This window comes from Lates calcarifer, unplaced genomic scaffold, assembly GCF_001640805.2.
Source record: "Lates calcarifer isolate ASB-BC8 unplaced genomic scaffold, TLL_Latcal_v3 _unitig_5449_quiver_691, whole genome shotgun sequence".
Classification (NCBI taxonomy): Eukaryota; Metazoa; Chordata; class Actinopteri; family Centropomidae; genus Lates; species Lates calcarifer.
The window spans coordinates 31933-50241 of record NW_026117528.1 but is presented as its reverse complement, the minus strand read 5'-3'; the positions used below and the strand labels follow the sequence as shown (position 1 = coordinate 50241).

At 39.2% G+C, this 18309-nt stretch overlaps 2 protein-coding genes across 5 annotated transcripts in view; one reads left to right on the top strand and one right to left on the bottom strand.

Moving 5' to 3' along the window:
• LOC127140919 (uncharacterized) overlaps positions 1-6389 on the bottom strand; it is a 67895-nt gene extending 61506 nt beyond the window's left edge. For all 4 annotated transcript variants that reach the window (XM_051068912.1, XM_051068913.1, XM_051068911.1 and 1 more), the window contains exons 1-4: positions 6223-6389; positions 3686-3757; positions 3335-3376; positions 3047-3238 (exon numbers count right to left, since the gene is read on the bottom strand). Coding sequence is in view for 2 of the 4 variants with exons in the window: in XM_051068911.1 (XP_050924868.1) it covers positions 3047-3238; positions 3335-3376; positions 3686-3692 (241 nt within the window). In the remaining 2 variants the exon portion in view is untranslated. The remainder of the gene's footprint in view (positions 1-3046; positions 3239-3334; positions 3377-3685; positions 3758-6222) is intronic.
• Positions 6390-6640: 251 nt separating this feature from the next.
• LOC108874532 (interferon-induced protein 44) lies at positions 6641-17845 on the top strand. Its single transcript, XM_018663036.2, has 9 exons — positions 6641-6735; positions 9376-9420; positions 13321-13347; positions 13482-13515; positions 14285-14486; positions 14929-15087; positions 15770-15938; positions 16346-16446; positions 16797-17845. Exons 1-9 carry the CDS (start codon positions 6711-6713, stop codon positions 16956-16958), a joined length of 924 nt encoding a protein of 307 aa, XP_018518552.1. The 5' UTR covers positions 6641-6710; the 3' UTR covers positions 16959-17845.
• Positions 17846-18309: the final 464 nt, after the last annotated feature.

Here is an 18309-nt window from a genome sequence, read left to right as displayed (position 1 = left end):
ACTTTGAACAAAAGACATATGACAGCCTGACTGGAGTTTATCAAACGACATTTAAAGAAAAAAGATTCTCTGGTCTGATGAGACAAATACTGAACTCTTTGAACTCTAAAGACTATGTCTCACCAGGAACTACTCATCACCTAGATAATACAATCCCTACTGTGAAGCACAGTGGTGGCAACATCATGCTATGGTGAGATAAAGGGACTGGTCAAACTTGAGGGAAGGATGAACGCAGGCTCATCCAGAGAAATCCTTGAAGAGTGTCCCTGAGTGGACCAGCCAAAGGCCAGGAGCTATTTGTAAGTTTTTGCTATTGCACCATAGCCAATGTTCACATTAACAGCAGTTTACTGACCACTCTAGAAGAAATATTGTGGGTTCAGCATCAAACTTCATCCCTTTACTCACTGTCTAAGCTGTCTCCAGAGGTGGAAAACAACACCATTATTAACTCTTGTTGTGCTTCTATTTCTGTTACTTCTTCTACTGAAGTTAGGATGCTAATCAGTTAGCGCCAGCCCTGATGGCCCAATTCATCCAGTCTGTCTGGAGGGGGTAGTGCTGCTCAAAGGGTGTATTCTAACTTGTGTTATTGTTAATGCATGCAACAATCACAGGTACCACCACCAACATGTCTGCCATGTGTCTTGCTTGTGCCTGGAACAAGATGATTTTCAAAGGGCCTTAAACTCACAGGTCACTGACTGGCCATAACACACACACACACACACACAATACATGTCCAAAAGAGCTGTCCTTTCTACACACTATGTAATGCAAAACCCTATCACTTCATATTCACATGCAACCCAGTTATCTCTTCTGAGCTGCAGTCTATAAACACCGTTGGTGTTTAAACAATAAATAATTGATAATGACTAGTTGTATTTCACTGTCATTTTTTCAGGAACACAGAAACCAGTCCTGGAAGTGGCTGCAAAGCAAGACACAGACAGGCCAAGAGACACACTGTTATGACTGACATGCATTGCAAGCTAGTGCTGATGTCAAAGAGAGGAGAGAGAATGCAAGTCTGAGTATTGTTCCTGCCATTTACTCGCATGCTGTTCATGATCAGAAGGGTAGTTAGGTCCACATCATCTAAGTATGCATGACACAATTCTTGTACAAAACAGGTCTGAATAACAACTCCAATGACCTGGTTGCAAATTCTTCAGAGCAAAGTCATGACCAATAATCAATAATGAGCTCCTCAAACTAAATAATACCAGAGCAGATTTTTCCTATTCACCACTCGTGTAAAATGCACACATATGATAATTATATCATCAACTGATTCAAAACTTAAACAACTTCACTTATATTTCAGAGTTGAAAAGGATGGGGAGGGAGACAGCTTCATTCACACAATCCTCAGCAGTTCATATATTTTTGAATTGATCTATGTTTTGCTTTTCTTGCCAAAGTATATGGACACGTCTACATCATCTGAACATACGTACACCACTGTGTTTTGACCTCTAGCGTGACAGACCAAACCATTCTTTTTTTTTTTTTTAAGAGTGACAGACTAAACCATTTTAAACCATTTCTTCCATTTTTGCATCATAGGAAAGGAAAATAAAATTGTTTTCGACCACTATATCAATGAAAATTTTGGGTCCCCCCTTGACCTAGTGTCCAGGAAAACTGGCCTGGTGTTCCCCCAATAAAGAGGTACTGACCAACACCACCTGCTCCCAGCAAAAAAAACATGTTTAGCAGCAGAAAAAAGTTACAAATAGCCCCTGTAAACCTCAGTTAAACATTTGTTGAGAGACCTGGCTGTTCACAGACCTCTCTATCCATTTCAAACTAAGCGGATGTGACAAGACTGAGATAAAGTCTGTGGAGACTGAAGCTGAACTTCTACAAAGAACTGACCTAAGGCTCTGAATACTGAATGAGAAATTTCAGGTTTTATTTTTAATAAAACTTTCTAAAAACACGTTATCACTTTGTCATTATGGGTTATTAATTGATGTCTTTTGATGGAGACTGATAAAAAAATGGCAATTTTATCCAGTTAAAATTACATGTACAACAATAAAGTGAAGGGTCTGAATATTTTCTGAAGCCATTGTAAGTAAATATTATTTGGATGGAAATAAAAAATACGCTCCTTGATTCATCTGGTGATTAAATAAGATGATAGAAAAAAAAATCAATGTACAGTCCAGTGTATAGTTTATAAGGGGTCTATTTTCTGATCAACAGTTACTGTGATATGCGAAACAGAAGATCTAATAGCCTGAAGAAACTGACCCAGTAGAAGTGGACCACTAAAAAAAGAACTAATCTTCTGTTGACTGGCAAGAATAAGCAACTAAGCATTGATTAGTTGATAATTACTTGTTTATATTTGACCCATAGCTGATGATTATTATTACTTTTTTGGATCTGTGCAAGAAACAGGCTTTACATATTGAAATAAGGATGGATGAACTGAAAGTTTTAAATGTAAAATCTGAATGATGGATGTCACAGTTTCTACTCAAAGATTTTTGTCAGTAAAAAAGGCCAATATTCTGCAAACATTTAAAAACTGTAGTAAAGATGGCTGACTTTTAATCAGTGTTTAAAGTTTCAAACTTTGAGGTCATTGTCTCAGGCACCACTGTTACAACAAACACAGAGGTTACACCATCTGTAAATAAACTGGACCATTGTTTAAAATTGTCAGTGGTAACTAATAATAAAGAAAAAGAAAAAAATAAATCCCATTAAAAATGATACGCTACTTATGTAATGAATGTGGGAATATTTAATTTGAAATCTTGACTGAGGGGAAAAAATATGTTTGATGAAATTAATGACAGTGTACAAACTAAATAACTGCCCTTAGGATGCAGTATTTTTGAAGCAAATAAGAAAACATTGCTAGCTTGACATTAATTTTATAATTATGTGGAGTGCAGCTGATTTTTAACTTTAAACTTCAACAAAATGACTATAAGTGATGAAGTGATACTATAAAACAAGACAAACAAACAAAAACAACATCATATTTGTATCAAAAAGATGAAGACAAGTCTTTGATTACCTTGAACTCTGCTCATGGCGTCCTGCACATCTGAACCAGGACGATTACTGATTGGACAGAAGACGATGATGACGTCACATTGGTCCCAGTGATTGGTCTCCTCCACAGTGATCCCTCTGTAGTTCTTCACTTTCTTCAGGATGGTCACATCAGCACCAAAGGTTTGACCAGTAACAAGTGAAAACACCTTCACTGTGGATATAAACAACAACACAGAACATTTCAGACTGATGCTTTACACACACACACTTAGACATTCACACAGTTTAACGTGAATTCAACACTCACCTCGACCAGGTGTTCGAGTGTGGGAGTCTTTTTTCTTCTTTACTGGAGAGAAACAGCAGAATTCATCAACATCACTCACTGTTTCTAAACTTTACTCACACCTACACTAGGTAAACAGTCTTCCACCTGTATAATTACTGTAATCCTAATCTAAATGATTACTTAGTACCTCTTACTCTACAACTTTATTCTTGCAACAATTGATTTGTTCCATTACCTTTTGGAACAAAGTGCTTTACATGTTTGCATACTATTGTCACCACAACATAAAGCATAAAACACCAGTGATATTGATGACATTGTCTTTTTCCATGATTTTGAATTTGAAGTACATGTATATTGTATATTCACCATCCATTTGCTACATCCTTCTGTTGGCAACCATTCATATCACAGACGTTGGTCCATTGTGTGTGAGTGAAGCTGAAAGACAGAAGGTGGAACAATGATATGAAGTGATGACACTGATAACAGTGATGTTAGTGTGATCATGGCTGAGCTGTGATAACAGCTACATGTTGTCATGTAGCAGCTGGACTCTCTGGTGACGGTGGCAGAGATGAGGACACTGGAAAAACTGCTGGATATTATGGACAATACCAGCCACCCTCTGCACACCGTCATCAGCAACCAGAGGAGCCTGTTCAGCGAGAGACTGCTCCTGCCCAAGTGTAGGACCAACAGGCTTAAGAACTCCTTTGTCCATCATGCCATCACACTACACAACTCCTCACTTGGGGGGAGGAGGAGATAGAGTTCAGGGAAGGAGTGGTAGCCACTTAATGTGCAATAACCATATACAGTTCATCCCAAGGGATCAATAAAGTCTGTCTAAGTCTAAGTCTAAGATTGATGGGTGGATGAGTGAGCATCAGCAGTGATGCAGTCGCTGTACCGGACCGTAGTGGTGACGAGGGAGCTGAGTCGGAAGGCAAAGCTCTCAATTTACCAGTCGATCAACCTTCACCTATGGTCACAAGATCTGGGTAGTCAGCTACCACTTTAAAATGAATGGGATCCTATGGGAGTTTAGCTCAACTTTCTTCAAACCTACTCAACTTTTGAAGTTTACTAGTCTGGAGTACATGCAGTGGTCAACAACATAACTATACTTGCAGATTGCATTACAATTGCACCATGCACATTACCATCACCAAAATGTGAAAGCTTTTATCACTTTAAACTTTTTCCAACATCACTACTTTTTTTCAGATTTTCAGCTCCTCAGTTAGTTGCTTTATGAGACATTTTCAGCTGCTCTCATCATACAGATGTAAATTTTTATTTTTTGAGGAACATTTCAGCTGTCACTGAATTATTGGCGTTGTAGGTCTTTTAAAGCTGCTGTTCATGTCTAGCAGAACTGTCACTGTTCACCCCCTCATTCTGCTACATTATGAAATTATCTTCATATATTACTTTATATATTGTTTAAAATTGTAAGTCAGTGGAATATAGTTAAGCATGAAAAACACCAAAGCCATGCAACATAATGATCTTATCCTTGTAGAGCTTTGATATTAAAGTTGTGGATAAATCAACCCCCCCCCCCCAAAAAAAAAAAAAAAAAACCTCATCACATATATTTGATTCATTTGGTTCATTACTTGTGTAGCTTAAAAAAAACAATAGATTGTATTGAGTAGCTTGGTCATGGTGGCACATGGAGACAGACACACACACACACACACACACACACACACATATACAAAAATGGCACAAACATTTAAACATTTCAATGGTGACAATAGTGTGTGTAGCATTATTATTGTTATAGATGATTAAAGCTGCAGCCAAATCTTTGTTGGACTGGTGCCTATGATATAATATTATATAAGTAAATGTATAAGTTTAACTGAATATCAAAACTTTATGGTGACCACTCTTGGTTCAACACTATTAATGTACTGTTACACTGGTGATTGTTGAATGTGTGCTCATTTCATTGTTTCATTTTGTTGTGTTTGTTTTTTTCTACTTTGTTACTGTTTAAAACAGAACAAAGCAAGCACTCTTTTATTGAGGTTTTGCACATTGCTAATGAACTGCTCTCATTTCAGTGTTTTAGTCTGTTAACCGGTTTTAATGCAAACAAAAACCACTGAAAGCATTTACTGGTAATTTCAGTAAGTGCTGGTTTCTGTTTTTTCTTACAGTGTACCAACTGCTCTAAATCCACCATTGTCCTAGGTGTTTGGGTTGCCACATCCCAGCTACTTGAGCGACCTCTCTCTGCATGTGGGTACTATCACATATTTAGGAATCAGTGTTTCCCCTTAGCTGTCAGAGTTGGTCAATCTAAACTTTACCCCCTTCTCAAAATAATAGAGGACAACTCTAAACAGTGGATAAATCTACTAACTCATAGTATTACTCTATTTATATTCTGTGTCATTTGCAAACTGTCCCGCATGCTGCTCCTGTCTGTTGTTTGCAAACTGTCGTTGCAATTGTGCTGTGTGATGTTTTCTGTCTGTATAAGCAGCTGGAAATGTAATTTCCCTGAGGGAGTCATCCCAAAGGGATCAATAAAGTCTGTCTAAGTCTAAGTCTAAGTCATAGGCAGGACTGCTACAATCAAAATAAACATTTTGCCCAAGATAAACTACTCATCCTCAATGATCCCCATCAAGCCAAATCTCAAAACAAGACACTAAGAATCAAACTAGCTACATCATAAAAATCCAAATAGACTTTCTTCATTATTATCATCATTCTTGATGAATTCGTAGCCCATATACAAACATTCACTCCTTTAAAAAGATCCTACATCTTTTTGATATAGACTAAAAACTACCCCTGCAGTGCAGAAAACATGTAAGAATAAAATTTCACAGCAGCACATTTTACTCAACAACAGAGGAGAGACATTGTTGAAGATGACTTACCTTTACTGCTGCAATGCTGGAAGAAAGGAGGATATGAAGCAATGGTGCTATGCAAGTAAGTGCTTGTTTTTTCACATTGATAAATCACGACTTGCAAGAAATGGACCACAATCTGGGAACTCACTGTGTGACTTTCAGCTATATGCATGGGTGTGTCTCAGTGCTGTGTGGGGGCTGGGTGGAGGAAGGTATGTACAGGTAACCCTTGTACAGGTACAGGTAAAGGTAAACTTAAAAATTGATGGGATTAATAAATTCTGTAATTTGTGTGTTTTTTGTAGTCATGGGAATTATACTGTGTCATATGAACTGTGTGGTTTTCTGAGTAACTGTGTATGCCCAAATGATTTGAAAGAAACCTGTGGATTTCTTTTACGTCACATGGTTCTTCAGTGTGAAAAAATCAAAACGTGAAAGTGGGAGGACACTTTAAAGAGCACCTTGTCAAAAACATTTCTGTGTATTTCACTTTGCTCAGGGATTTCAGCATGTTTGATTTTCTGCGTTCTAGAGGTAGGGATGTCTCTCCACTGTTTTTTATTATTATTATTGTATTCATTTATTGTAAATATGACTGTAGTGATTGAACAGCAGCTAATGTGTTTGTATGATAAAGTGATCCAGTTTCATTCAAGTTATGTCTTTGGTCTAAATGATAACTTTTAGGCACAGGCAGCATCATTACTCTGTCATCATTTCACATTTGGTCAATTACTGAATCATGAAGTGTCGAAAAGCATTTGTAAGACATATTTTTATGAACATGTTACTGATATATTATTGGATGTAATTAGTCACTTATTTACAATAGGTGAAGCCTATTTGATAAAACACATTAAATAAACAGCCATGAATCTTGAATGCATTGTGCACTTGCAGCCAAACTTAATGTCAACTCTGACCATTTTTTCTCCTGCTCCTCTGTGTACCTCATGTATTCTGCCTCAGTCTTTAGTTTGTCAAATTATGTAAGAAGCAGCTCTACTCCCACTACCATAATTGTATGTTTTAAGAGTAATGCTGTGTTGATCTGTTGTCATATGCTGAATTTTTAAACTAAAAAATTCTTAATTTGGAATTTAAAAATTAACATAATTACAGGAAAAACATGGTACCAACCATGAATGGCTTTACTCCAGGCTTCCAAGCTTATAATTTATGTTATTTTATCATTAGTTGGTGTTAGTATTTTAAGAGATGATAAAAATTATAATATGATAATACAGTCTGCTGTTGTATGGCATGAGCTTACCCACCACTCTATTTGTTTTTGCATCTGCTAAGGAAGTTATCTATCTCATCTCTGTTATGTTATCCTGCTAATTGTTATTTAAACATTTCTGATATGAAACCAAACATACATCACATGGTCTCAGAGGGAAATATACATACTTGTACTTATGCTTTGTGAGAGTTTTGATAAGTCAAATGACTGACCAGCTCTTTTATGGACTTTTCTCTTACTGTTGCAGCCTGTAGACCAGATAGTGGAGGGTGTTGAGGGCTTACAAATGTGAACAGAAACTGGGGGAAGTGTGTTCACACACTAGTGTGACTGATCTGATGGTGCAGGAATCGAAAAGTGGTGACCTGCATTAAAACAATGGTCAGAATTAATCTGATGATTTCATAAATCTGTTCTTGTGGATAAAGAATCCTGCAAGGCATAGAATGATGAGATCCTTTCCTCTATCTATTTATGTTTGTCCTGCCAGAATGCATGTACAATGTCACAAGAGAAGAATATATGGTCTGTTGTTTTAATCTCATTTTCACAAAACGCACATGCATTATCATCAATACCAAAGCAAAGTCTGAGTAGTTCTTTGGGAGGATAAATTGTTGGAAAAATGGTATTCTTGATTAATTTCTGACTTCTCACAGAAGCCCAGTGAACCGGCTCGAATTTGGTTATAAAATGTGAATTCGGTTTGAAATTCCTCATTCCTGTTCAAAATGGTAAAACATTGACAGCTCACTGAAAATGAAAGAGTCCACATTAAAGCACTTCATGATGCTGGATGGTCTCTGAGACAAACAGGGAAAGACATTAAGTGTTCTCACAGTGTGGTCAAGCTTTGAGACTGGTACTCACAGAGGAAGAGGCAGGAAACAAAAGTTAAGTGAAGCAGATGACAGACCCCTCAAGATTATAAGTTCTAGAGACAGAAGGACAACCACTGCTGATCTTCAGGCAGAGATGAATGGTTCTAGATCATAGTCTGAGAAAGTCTCCAGAATGACCATAAGCAGACGACTGACGGAACAAGGCTTAAAGGGAAGAATAGCTGCCAAGAGGCCATTATTGGGACCTGCAAACATCCAGAAACACCTCAGATTTACCAGGGAGCACAAACACTGGACTGTTGCTGACTGGAAGAAGGTACTCTGGACAGACGAGTCCAAGGTTCAACTCTTCGGTCAGCGTCATTGTGTTTAAGTCCACAGAAAAGCTGGAGAAGGTTTCGATGCCAGATGCGTTGCACCCACAGTGAAACATGGTGCAGATTCCATTATAGTATAAGGTTCCATTTGTGGAAACGCCATGAGGAAGGTAATGAAAATCAATGGTATCATGGACAAGAACGTCTACCACATCTTAGTGCATCATGGAATCTCTTCTGGACTGAATCTGACTGTTGGTGGGTTCATATATCAACAAGACAATGACCCCAGGCAGACTTCAAAGCGGTGTAGAGAATATTTGACCAAGAAAAAGGAATCTGGAGTACTGGACCTGAAGTCTGACAGACACCAAAGTCTGGATTGGAATCCTATTGAACAAATTTGGGATTTGGTCGATTCAAAGATTGATCGCACAAAAGTTTCATTTGTAGCAAATCAGCTAGAAATTACACGGAACTCAGTGTCGGAAAGTACGAGAAAAAATGGCAGCACAGAATGCAACTATTATCAAGGCCAAAGAGCCATACAACATATTAAGGACTAAGATGTCTAAAATAATTATGTTTTCCCATTTTTATGACAGGTGTTCTAATAAATTTGTTAAGCACTGTATATAATGAAGTCATTCTGAATCTGTACTCTAATCCATAACACCCGTATTTGGCAATAAACATAGTTTCTATGTACATAATTCAAAGATACTATGCATCTTTAAATGTCCTCCTATGTCTTCCTTTATATTTTTAGGAACAGCACATGTGAGGCCCATGACTAACACCAGTCTATTTTCAGGTAAGTTATCAACTGCAGAACACAGTTTCAAGTTAAAATAAGAAAATACTTAACTCTAAGTTAATTCCATATTCATATAGTAATAGCCATTAGTGGATGTGGTGCAGCAGTAAAAACTGAATAGATGAACATTAATTTGATTGAATGTGACTCTTAACTCTTAGCATGAAAAGTAATGGAAATAGAGTCTGGTTCAAAAGTATTTGGAAAGTGACACAAGTTTTGTAATTTCACCGGTAAAAACCACCACTATAGATCTGAAACAAAGTCATCAAGATGTGATTGAGGTGTAGACGTTCAGCTTTAATTCAAGGGGTTTAACAAAAATATGGCATGAACTGTTTAGGAACTAAAAACATTTTTATACATACCACTGTTTTCACAGGCTTAAAAGTACTTGGACAACCAAACATGATTATGAATCTGAGGATTATTTTTAATACTGTATGGATGAAAATCCTTCACAGTCAATGACTGCCTAAAGTCTGGAATTCATGGACATTACCAAATTCCTCCCTTTGAGATGCTCTGCCAGGGCTTTACTAAAGCCGTCTTCAGCTGCTGCTTGTCTGTGGGTCATTTAGCTTTGTCTTCAGTAGGTGAAAAGCTGCTCAGTTGGGTTCAGATTGGATTCAGCATTTTGCTGAATCTGAGCAGATTCTTCTTCTTCTTCTATCAAAAGTCATATTACCAATAAACACCAGTGACCCTATTCCACTGGCAGTCATTCAGTCCTGCACCATAACACTGCCTCCACCATGTCTGGCAGATGATGTGGTATGCTGTGGATCACAGACTGTTCGTTTCCTTCTCCATACTCTTCTCTTCCCATTACTCTGGTACAAGTTAATCTAGGTTTCATCCGTCCATAGAATCTTGTTAAAGAATTTGGCAGGCCTTTTTAAATGTTTTCTGGAGTGTGGCTTGTGGTAAACCTTTTGTTTTTACATTCATGAAGGCATCACTTGCCTCTTCAAGAGTGTTGTTGATCTGGCTACATGCCATGAAGAGGTTTTTCCTCACCAAGGACAGAATTCTGTGATTATCCATTTCTATTGTCTTCCATGGTCTTCCAGGCCTTTTGGAGTTGCTGAGCTATTCAATGCATTTGTTCTTCTTAAGAATGTACCTAATTGTTGATTTGGTCTTGTCATGGTCCCCATCCCATTCCCCAGCTCCAGTCCAGGTTTTGTCTCTGTCCCGTCTTCTCCTCTCCCTCTGTGTTTGTGTGTGTGCTCTCCTACAGAGGCGTGGCGTGGCACCAGCACAGCTGCAATCAATCATTCATCATCTACTGCTTATCTTCCCTGGTCCTACCTCAACTCAACGCCAGTTTGTTCCATCCACTCACGTGGTAACCACTGGTCCCTCAGCCTTGCTATCCTAGCTTTGCTAAATCTGTCTTTTTGAAAGAAGAGTATCTTTGTAATTTGTTCTGTGTCACAGTTCTCCGCCGGTGCCCTCGCCCGTCCCTGAGGATCCCTCACCAGTTCCAGCTGTCCTCCTGGCTTCTCCCCCTGGACCCTTCCCCCCATACCTGACTCCTGGCCCTGGACTTTTCCCTCACTCCCTGTTTGCTCACCTGTTTTTGCCTTTGCTGTCACAATAAACCACTTCGTTCACTACTCCCTGGCAGTCCTGTGGTCTGACTCAGCGTTGGCAGTCCTGTGGTCTGACTCAGCGTCCAATATATAGATAACCCGCAACAGGTCTGTCTCATAGGACTGTTTTGTTTTTTCAGCCTAATGATGGCCTCCTTCAAATTCACTGACACCCATTTTGGCCGCATATTAAGAGTTCCCATGATCCATCCAGCCATCCATTTTCTAGCCATTTTCAGGCTAAGCAGGGCATTCCAGCCCCTCTCCCAAGCAACTCTTTCCAGCTCCTCCTGGAGGATCCCAAGATGTTCCCTAGATGCTAGATGGGGTATGCAATCCCTCCAGTGAGCTCTGAGTCTATCTTCGAGATCCCCCGGTTGTATGTGCCCAGAAAACCTCCAAAGGAAGGATTCCAGGAGGTGTCCTAATCAGATGCCTGGACCAATTCAACTGGCTCCTTTTGACATGAAGGAGCAGCAGCTCTACTCAGAGGCCCCTTCAGATGTCTGAGCTCTTCACCCTTCCCACCCAGCTGTAATTAGTATTTACAGATCTTACAGTGGCAAGCAAGACCTTTTGGCGATTCAGCAGGGGCCTGGGGACAGGAAGGGTCCCAGACTCAGCAGGGGGTGGTGAGATCCCCAGACTTCGTCAACTTGTCATTGTAAGGAGTGACAGAATTAACACTGGAAGGTGTGATGAACAGCAGGATCAGGAAAGGACCTTGCTTTTAGTAGTATAGTGTTGCAAGTAGTGATTTCAGACATTATTTACCAGGTCCTTACTAACCAAGAAGTGGATTTTCTACCTCAATGATACCCTGCCACTTACGAGACAAGAGTTTAATACTATTTCTAAGAAAACTTTAATAATGAAATATGTGATTAGAAAGATTAGTCTTTTGTTTGACTGAAAGTCAAAAACAATGCAGGTGCATTCTGTCTATTTGCAAGCTTCAAACTGCACCAGTGCCTGTTGAAGGTCACGGTCTGATGAGGCCAACAGAACAACATCATCAGCAAAGGTGCAATTCTGAGTTACCCAAACTGGACACACTCTCAACTTAAAAAGAGAACCACTTGGCCACTCCACCGGTACCGTAACTGACCTACATGTGACTTTGAAGAGGAATGTCAACCAAGAGAACTCAGTAATGTCAAGAGCCTTCAGAATCTCAGGCAAAATCTCATCTGCACTCAGCACCTCGCCACTGAGAAGCTTCTCTGCCAGTAATTTGGGTGAAGCTTCCCCAAAGTCATCAGACTTTTCCTCCTCCTTAGAGGATGGGTTGGTCGGGTTCAGGAGCTCCTCAAAGAGCTATTTCCACCGCTCAATCATATCCCCATTACGGGTCAGCAGTTCCCCTCTTTGGCTGTACAAAGCCTGGGCCAAGTTGAGCAATTTGCCAGAACCAGAACTTGAGGCCGACTGAAAGTCCTCCATAGCCTCCCTGACTTGCTCCACACATGAATTTTTGCTTCCATGAATGCTGCAGCTTCAGCCTCTTTAGCCTTCTGGTACTGATGGCCAACCTCCCTCAGGATGCATGAGGAACTCTTCCAGACATGGGAGTTTAAGACCTCCTGGACAGACATTCCCAATTCAAGGTTTGTCTGGCAGCCTTCCCCCGCCATCTGGTCCAACTCACTACCAGGTGATCAGCTGACAGCTCTGCCCCTCTCTTCACACAACTGTCCAAGACAGTGTGCAGATCTGATGATACAACTAAAGTCAATCATCGATCTTTGGCCAGAGGTGTTCCGGTACCAAGCACACCTATGAATCACCTTGTGCTCGAACATGGTGCTTGTTATGTCCAATCCATTCCTAGCACAGGAATCTATAGCTGTTGGGAAAAGCTACCAAATGCAAATTCAACACTTGGAATCAACTCCAGACCTTGAAACTGTGATAAAACTGATTGTGAGTCAATTGTCCAATTGCTTTTGGGCCTCTGAAAAATGGGGAATTGTGAATAAATATAGCTGTGATTCACTAACAGTTCATGCCATATTTTTGTTAAAACCCTTGAATTAAAGATGAAAGTCTGCACTTCAATCACATAGTGATGACTTCCTTTCACATCTATTTTGGTGACAATCAAAATTATGAAAATTGTGTAAGTGTCAAAATACTTGGACCTGACTGTACTTTATCAGCATATTTTTCTATGATGTATTTTCACTTTTCAACATCGAAAGTATTCTCCACCATAGTTGGTAGTATTTCAAAAATAGCCATAAACAAGTACAAGTGTTTATTCACCTCTTTACATGTTTCCAAATGTCCCTCTGTGCAGAATCTGTGCCTTCTGCATCTTCTCCCAGTAAGTCATATGAAAACGAAGCAACTTTCTTTTGACTAGTCTGATCATTTTCTACACAGAATGACAATGCTTGCATGCAAGTGGTTTGTTTAAAACATTGCTTATGTCCTGTGTCACTATCATTTTCCTGTCAGCTTTTACAGAACCATGGAGGACAATATCTTGGGGGTGAGTAAATGTAAATTCCAGAGTGAGATTCTTGTGGTGGTGTTGTTCCTTTAATGCCTGTTTCTTAAAGCACCTTGTGAAGACTCATCCACTGCAAAATATTGCTGTTTAATTTTAACTAGTCTTATATTTGACAACACTGTTTACACCTGACATTAACATGCATTTTCAGTGATCTGTACAATGGACAGTCGAGACACATCACCTCTTAGACCTTTGTCTACCTTGCATCTTAAGTGTCCAGGTGACCATGTGTTCAGATTTTGTTACTGCCTACATCTAATTATAATTATGTCCTTGTTGGGGATGCATCAGGAAGCATCAGTACACTACAGAAGATATGTGGTCAAATGCATCCCATACCACCTCACACTGCAATCCTTTCCTCATGGGAAACAACACAGGGATGAAATGCTTCATACTTTTTCCTCCTTGCTCTCCCTATATTCCTGGCATCTCCTCCTCAACCCCCTCAGGGATCTGAGGTCTCACTCTGAGCAGTGGGGGTTTTGAGAGGGATAGATAATACTACCCACTCCTGTTTGCATGGTTAACCAGCACAAAGAGGATAAAAATAACAAGAAAACAAAGAAAAGTCCTTTCAGTCACACAACATCCATGGGTGAAAATGCCAACCAGAGAGTGTTCTGACAGAGAGCTTTAAGCCAAAATGAGATAAGAATAATCGTGTTCTGCTGTTGCATTCTGATTTGACTTCTCTGACAACTGAAAAATGTTTAGTTTTTAATGTAAACTCTATTTTTAACAGAGACAAAGACAGAGATCTGAATTATGTGCAAGATTACAAACCCTCAAAGGGCAGTGTCAAACATCTCAGAGTTCTGCTCTACGGTCCAGTTGGGGCTGGAAAGTCCAGCTTCATCAACTCTGTCAGCAGCATCCTACGAGGAAGAATGGCCATTCCAGCTGCAGTCAGTGCAGCCACCTCTGAAATCAGTTTCACAAACAAAGTATGAAAACCTTTTGCTTTGTTAACGAACGCAGTAAGAATGATTCCTGAATCAGTTAAAATCTTAGTTCACACTCTCAGTGAAGATTCTCAGTCATCCAGGTCACAATGTAAAACTCAACCATAAGTTTTCCTCTCTTCAAAGCTGAAATATGAAATATACAAATGCAGGGTTAGGGTCACACTACTCCCTACCACTTAGTGGAAAAAGTAGCCCACTACTGGAAACATTACATTCTCTAACAATAGCCCATCTTAGCTTAAAACACGTCTTGCAACAAACACATTAGTACTGAATCAACAATACATTGGTGATTTGTGTAGCTTACAGTTAAACACCTCCTGAGACAATAATGCTTCCTCAACATGTAATAGTCTCTGCACTGTCCTCAGTCTAAAGATGGAAACCTAACATTACTTCTCTCCATGTTTTCCTTATTCAGTATGAAACTCACACAATTGAAAGAGAAGATGGCGATCCAGATGGCTTTTACCCTCTGGTACTCAGTGACATTATGGGCCTGGAGGATGGGACCAACAAGGGTGTCTGCACTGAGGACATCAAACTGACCATGATGGGACATGTGATGGATAAATACCTGGTAACACTGTCACATTCTTTCAGCCATAAGCAGTTTAAGCTGTTAAAGTGGGACACATTGATACTGGCGCATTTTAATTTTTAGAATAATGTTTTCAGAGTTTGTGTAGACCAAGTTATCCCATGTTATTCAGGAAAAGGTTGCACGGGTCCGGCCTCATATAGGCTTGCAGAAGCGCCTGCCGGTCCAGTGCAGAGAGACAGACACTCCTAGTTCCCTTGCTACCACGACCTCAGCCCTGCCTAATACAGGAACCTGACCCTGATGCCCCCTGTCTATCTTCGACACGGGCAGCCCTAAGCAGCATGTGAGCGGCACCCACCTGCCACAATGAGTGATGAATACAGCTCACTTGGCTAGGCCTCAGTCTCACAGCAGTGTGGAGGCGTGTGATCCACCTGAGCTGGATCTCTTCCTCAGTCAGTGAGCTCCCACCAATACAGCACGCTGTATTTTAAAGCAGAGCTGACTCTGACTGTTTCTCGTGCTGAGAGGACACATCTATGACAGACATGAACAAGCTGTTACAGGCTCCTACATGTTCAAATCTCTGATAAGGAGTTTTCAGAAAGGAACAGTGACTGATGGGATGATTTTTATTTTACATGTTGACACTGCCTCAAACATCAAAAATGTTCTTTCCATTCAAATGTCATTATTTGACTCTTTTATTTTTTTCCAGTTCAATTCTACATCTCCATTGTTAAGTGGATGTGCGGGCTACGAAAAAGACCCCTCTGCAAATGACATATGTCACATTCTGGTTTGTGTGATCTCTGCCAACTCAGCAGAAACTAAACCATCAGTTCTGCAGAAGATGAAGACCGTCAGAGAGGCAGCCCGAGACCTGGGTAAGAGCAGGTCTACCTGATCTAATGAATCAATACACTGATCATCTCTAACCACTAACAGGTGAAATGAATAAAACTGATAATTTCATTGCAATCCAGTGTTCTGTTGGGAAACCTTTGGTCCTTCAATAATGTGGATCTTACTTTGACACGTACAACCCACCTGAACACTGTTGTAGACAAAGACCTGGCCTCCAAACTCCCCAGATCTGATTAATTTTGAGATCCCCCAGGTATGAGTCAACTGTTTAGAAAAAGTGAAATTGCCCTCTGTGCCAATTAAATCCAGATTTCCAGAGCTTCCTTTCTGTCCACCAGAATGCCTACTTCATTGTGAACAACAGATTTATGATTAATACCAAATCATGTGAGGTTTTAAAATAATGAGCAGCTTCCTGTATTGACAGGGATTCCTCAAGTGTGTATCCTCACCCACATTGACGAGGCCTGTGGTATAACTGAGAGCAATCTGAAGGACGTCTACCACAGCAAATACATAAAGAGAAAGGTGAGTTTCTGTCAGCATCTTTAAAACCCGTTTGAACAGGTGTGTAACCTCAGTTGGAATGCGATACCAATACCTACACAGTGAGAAAGCAGAAAAATCAACCCTCTTCTGAAAAATTTACATTGCTTTTTTGTACTCAGGACAAAAACTGACTAATGAATTAGTAAAAATCACACCTCCAGCATGAAAAGACCTTTACACTGGAAACGACAAATGACAACCTGTGACCATGACATTACCCTGTACTGTGTGTAGAAGGTTGAATTATGATACAAAGCCTTATTTAACATTGAAAACATCAACACTGTAGAGTCATTTTACAGCTGAAATATTGTTTCTTTAAACCTCAGATGGAAGAGATGAGCTCATCAGTTGGATTTCCAATGAACTGCATCTTTCCTGTGAAGAACTACAATGAAGAAACCAAACTAAATGATGACATTGACACTCTGATCCTGGATGCACTGAGATACATTATTAACTTTGGAGATGACTTCATTAAGAAACTGTAAACATACAAACGATGGAGACTCACTGCTAAAAAAAAAAAAAAACAGACAGATCAATATTGTTACTAACTAATCTTTATGTTGTGGGTTTTTTCTGGTTATGAGTATTTCTTATTTTCTGTTTGTTGTGCATTCAGGATGGAATAATACACAACCTATGTACACAACCTGTAGGTCTTTATCAGGGTATAAAAAGTCAAACATAACAACTCAGTTAGTAGAGAAACCATCTGTCTGAGACTGCCTCTTTTCTTTTTGCTTGACTTTTACTCTTTAGATATTTTCATACTCACAGTTTATTACTACTAATCAATAAGATTTTCATCTGTTGATGTACTTATTATACTTACTGCTTTAACTGATCAATGGTGATTTGGCAATAGACACCGAATTAGATATTTTCTCAATGCTTACTAATTGATTTGAGATCACATTCCAAATTCATGTATTGAATACATTACATTTTAACTGATTAAACAGCATTAGTCTTTGTTACATTTAAATTTTTTTATCATTTGATTTTAATATTTTTAATCTGCTTTAAATGACTGCTGATGACGACCACTCACTCAGCGTTCATTTAAATTTCAAACTCAAAACATGGGACAGTTCACAATTAAACAAAATTTCATTGCTTTTGGTTCCTGTTTAACAACAACGAACAAATAAGATAAGCAATATAAAAATAATATAAAAAATGAAGTATTGATTGGAAATGGATGATTAGGATTGAGTGATTGGTTATTATTGATAGGTAATTTTGTTTTACTCAGTATGTAATTCAGATCACACATGATGTACTACACATGAATGTAAATCTTGCACTTCTGATGTGTGTTGTGTGAATTCTTACATTTCTGAGATCAAGTAAAATTTTTGTTTATTCCCTGGTTTGTTTTGTTCTTTCTGATCATCTGGATGTTTGTGCTGATTTTACTTCCTTCCTCTTCCTCCTTTAAGTCCCACCCACTACTTCTCTGCGAGGTCAAACCTACTCCAAGAAACTGTTCAGTTTTCTGAAATCAGAAATAAAAAGTCTAGTAGTTATAACTTTGACCTCATTTCTGTAGTTTAATCCATCCTTCCAACTGTTAGTGATGACACTGTTCTCACCTTCAGTTGTTCCGCTGTCACCATTTTAAAAGACTGTTCCGTTCATTTTGAACTCATATATTATTTCTTTATACTAATTATTTCTTGCCATGAACTATAGCAGAATATGTTATTCTGTTTACTGCTGCTCATTGTTCCCTCACACTGATCCATGTACATGGACCTGTTGCCTCTGTTAGAACTATTATAGAACTACTTTGCCCCTGAGCTTTGAAGTCATGTTCTCGGGATAAATAAAGTC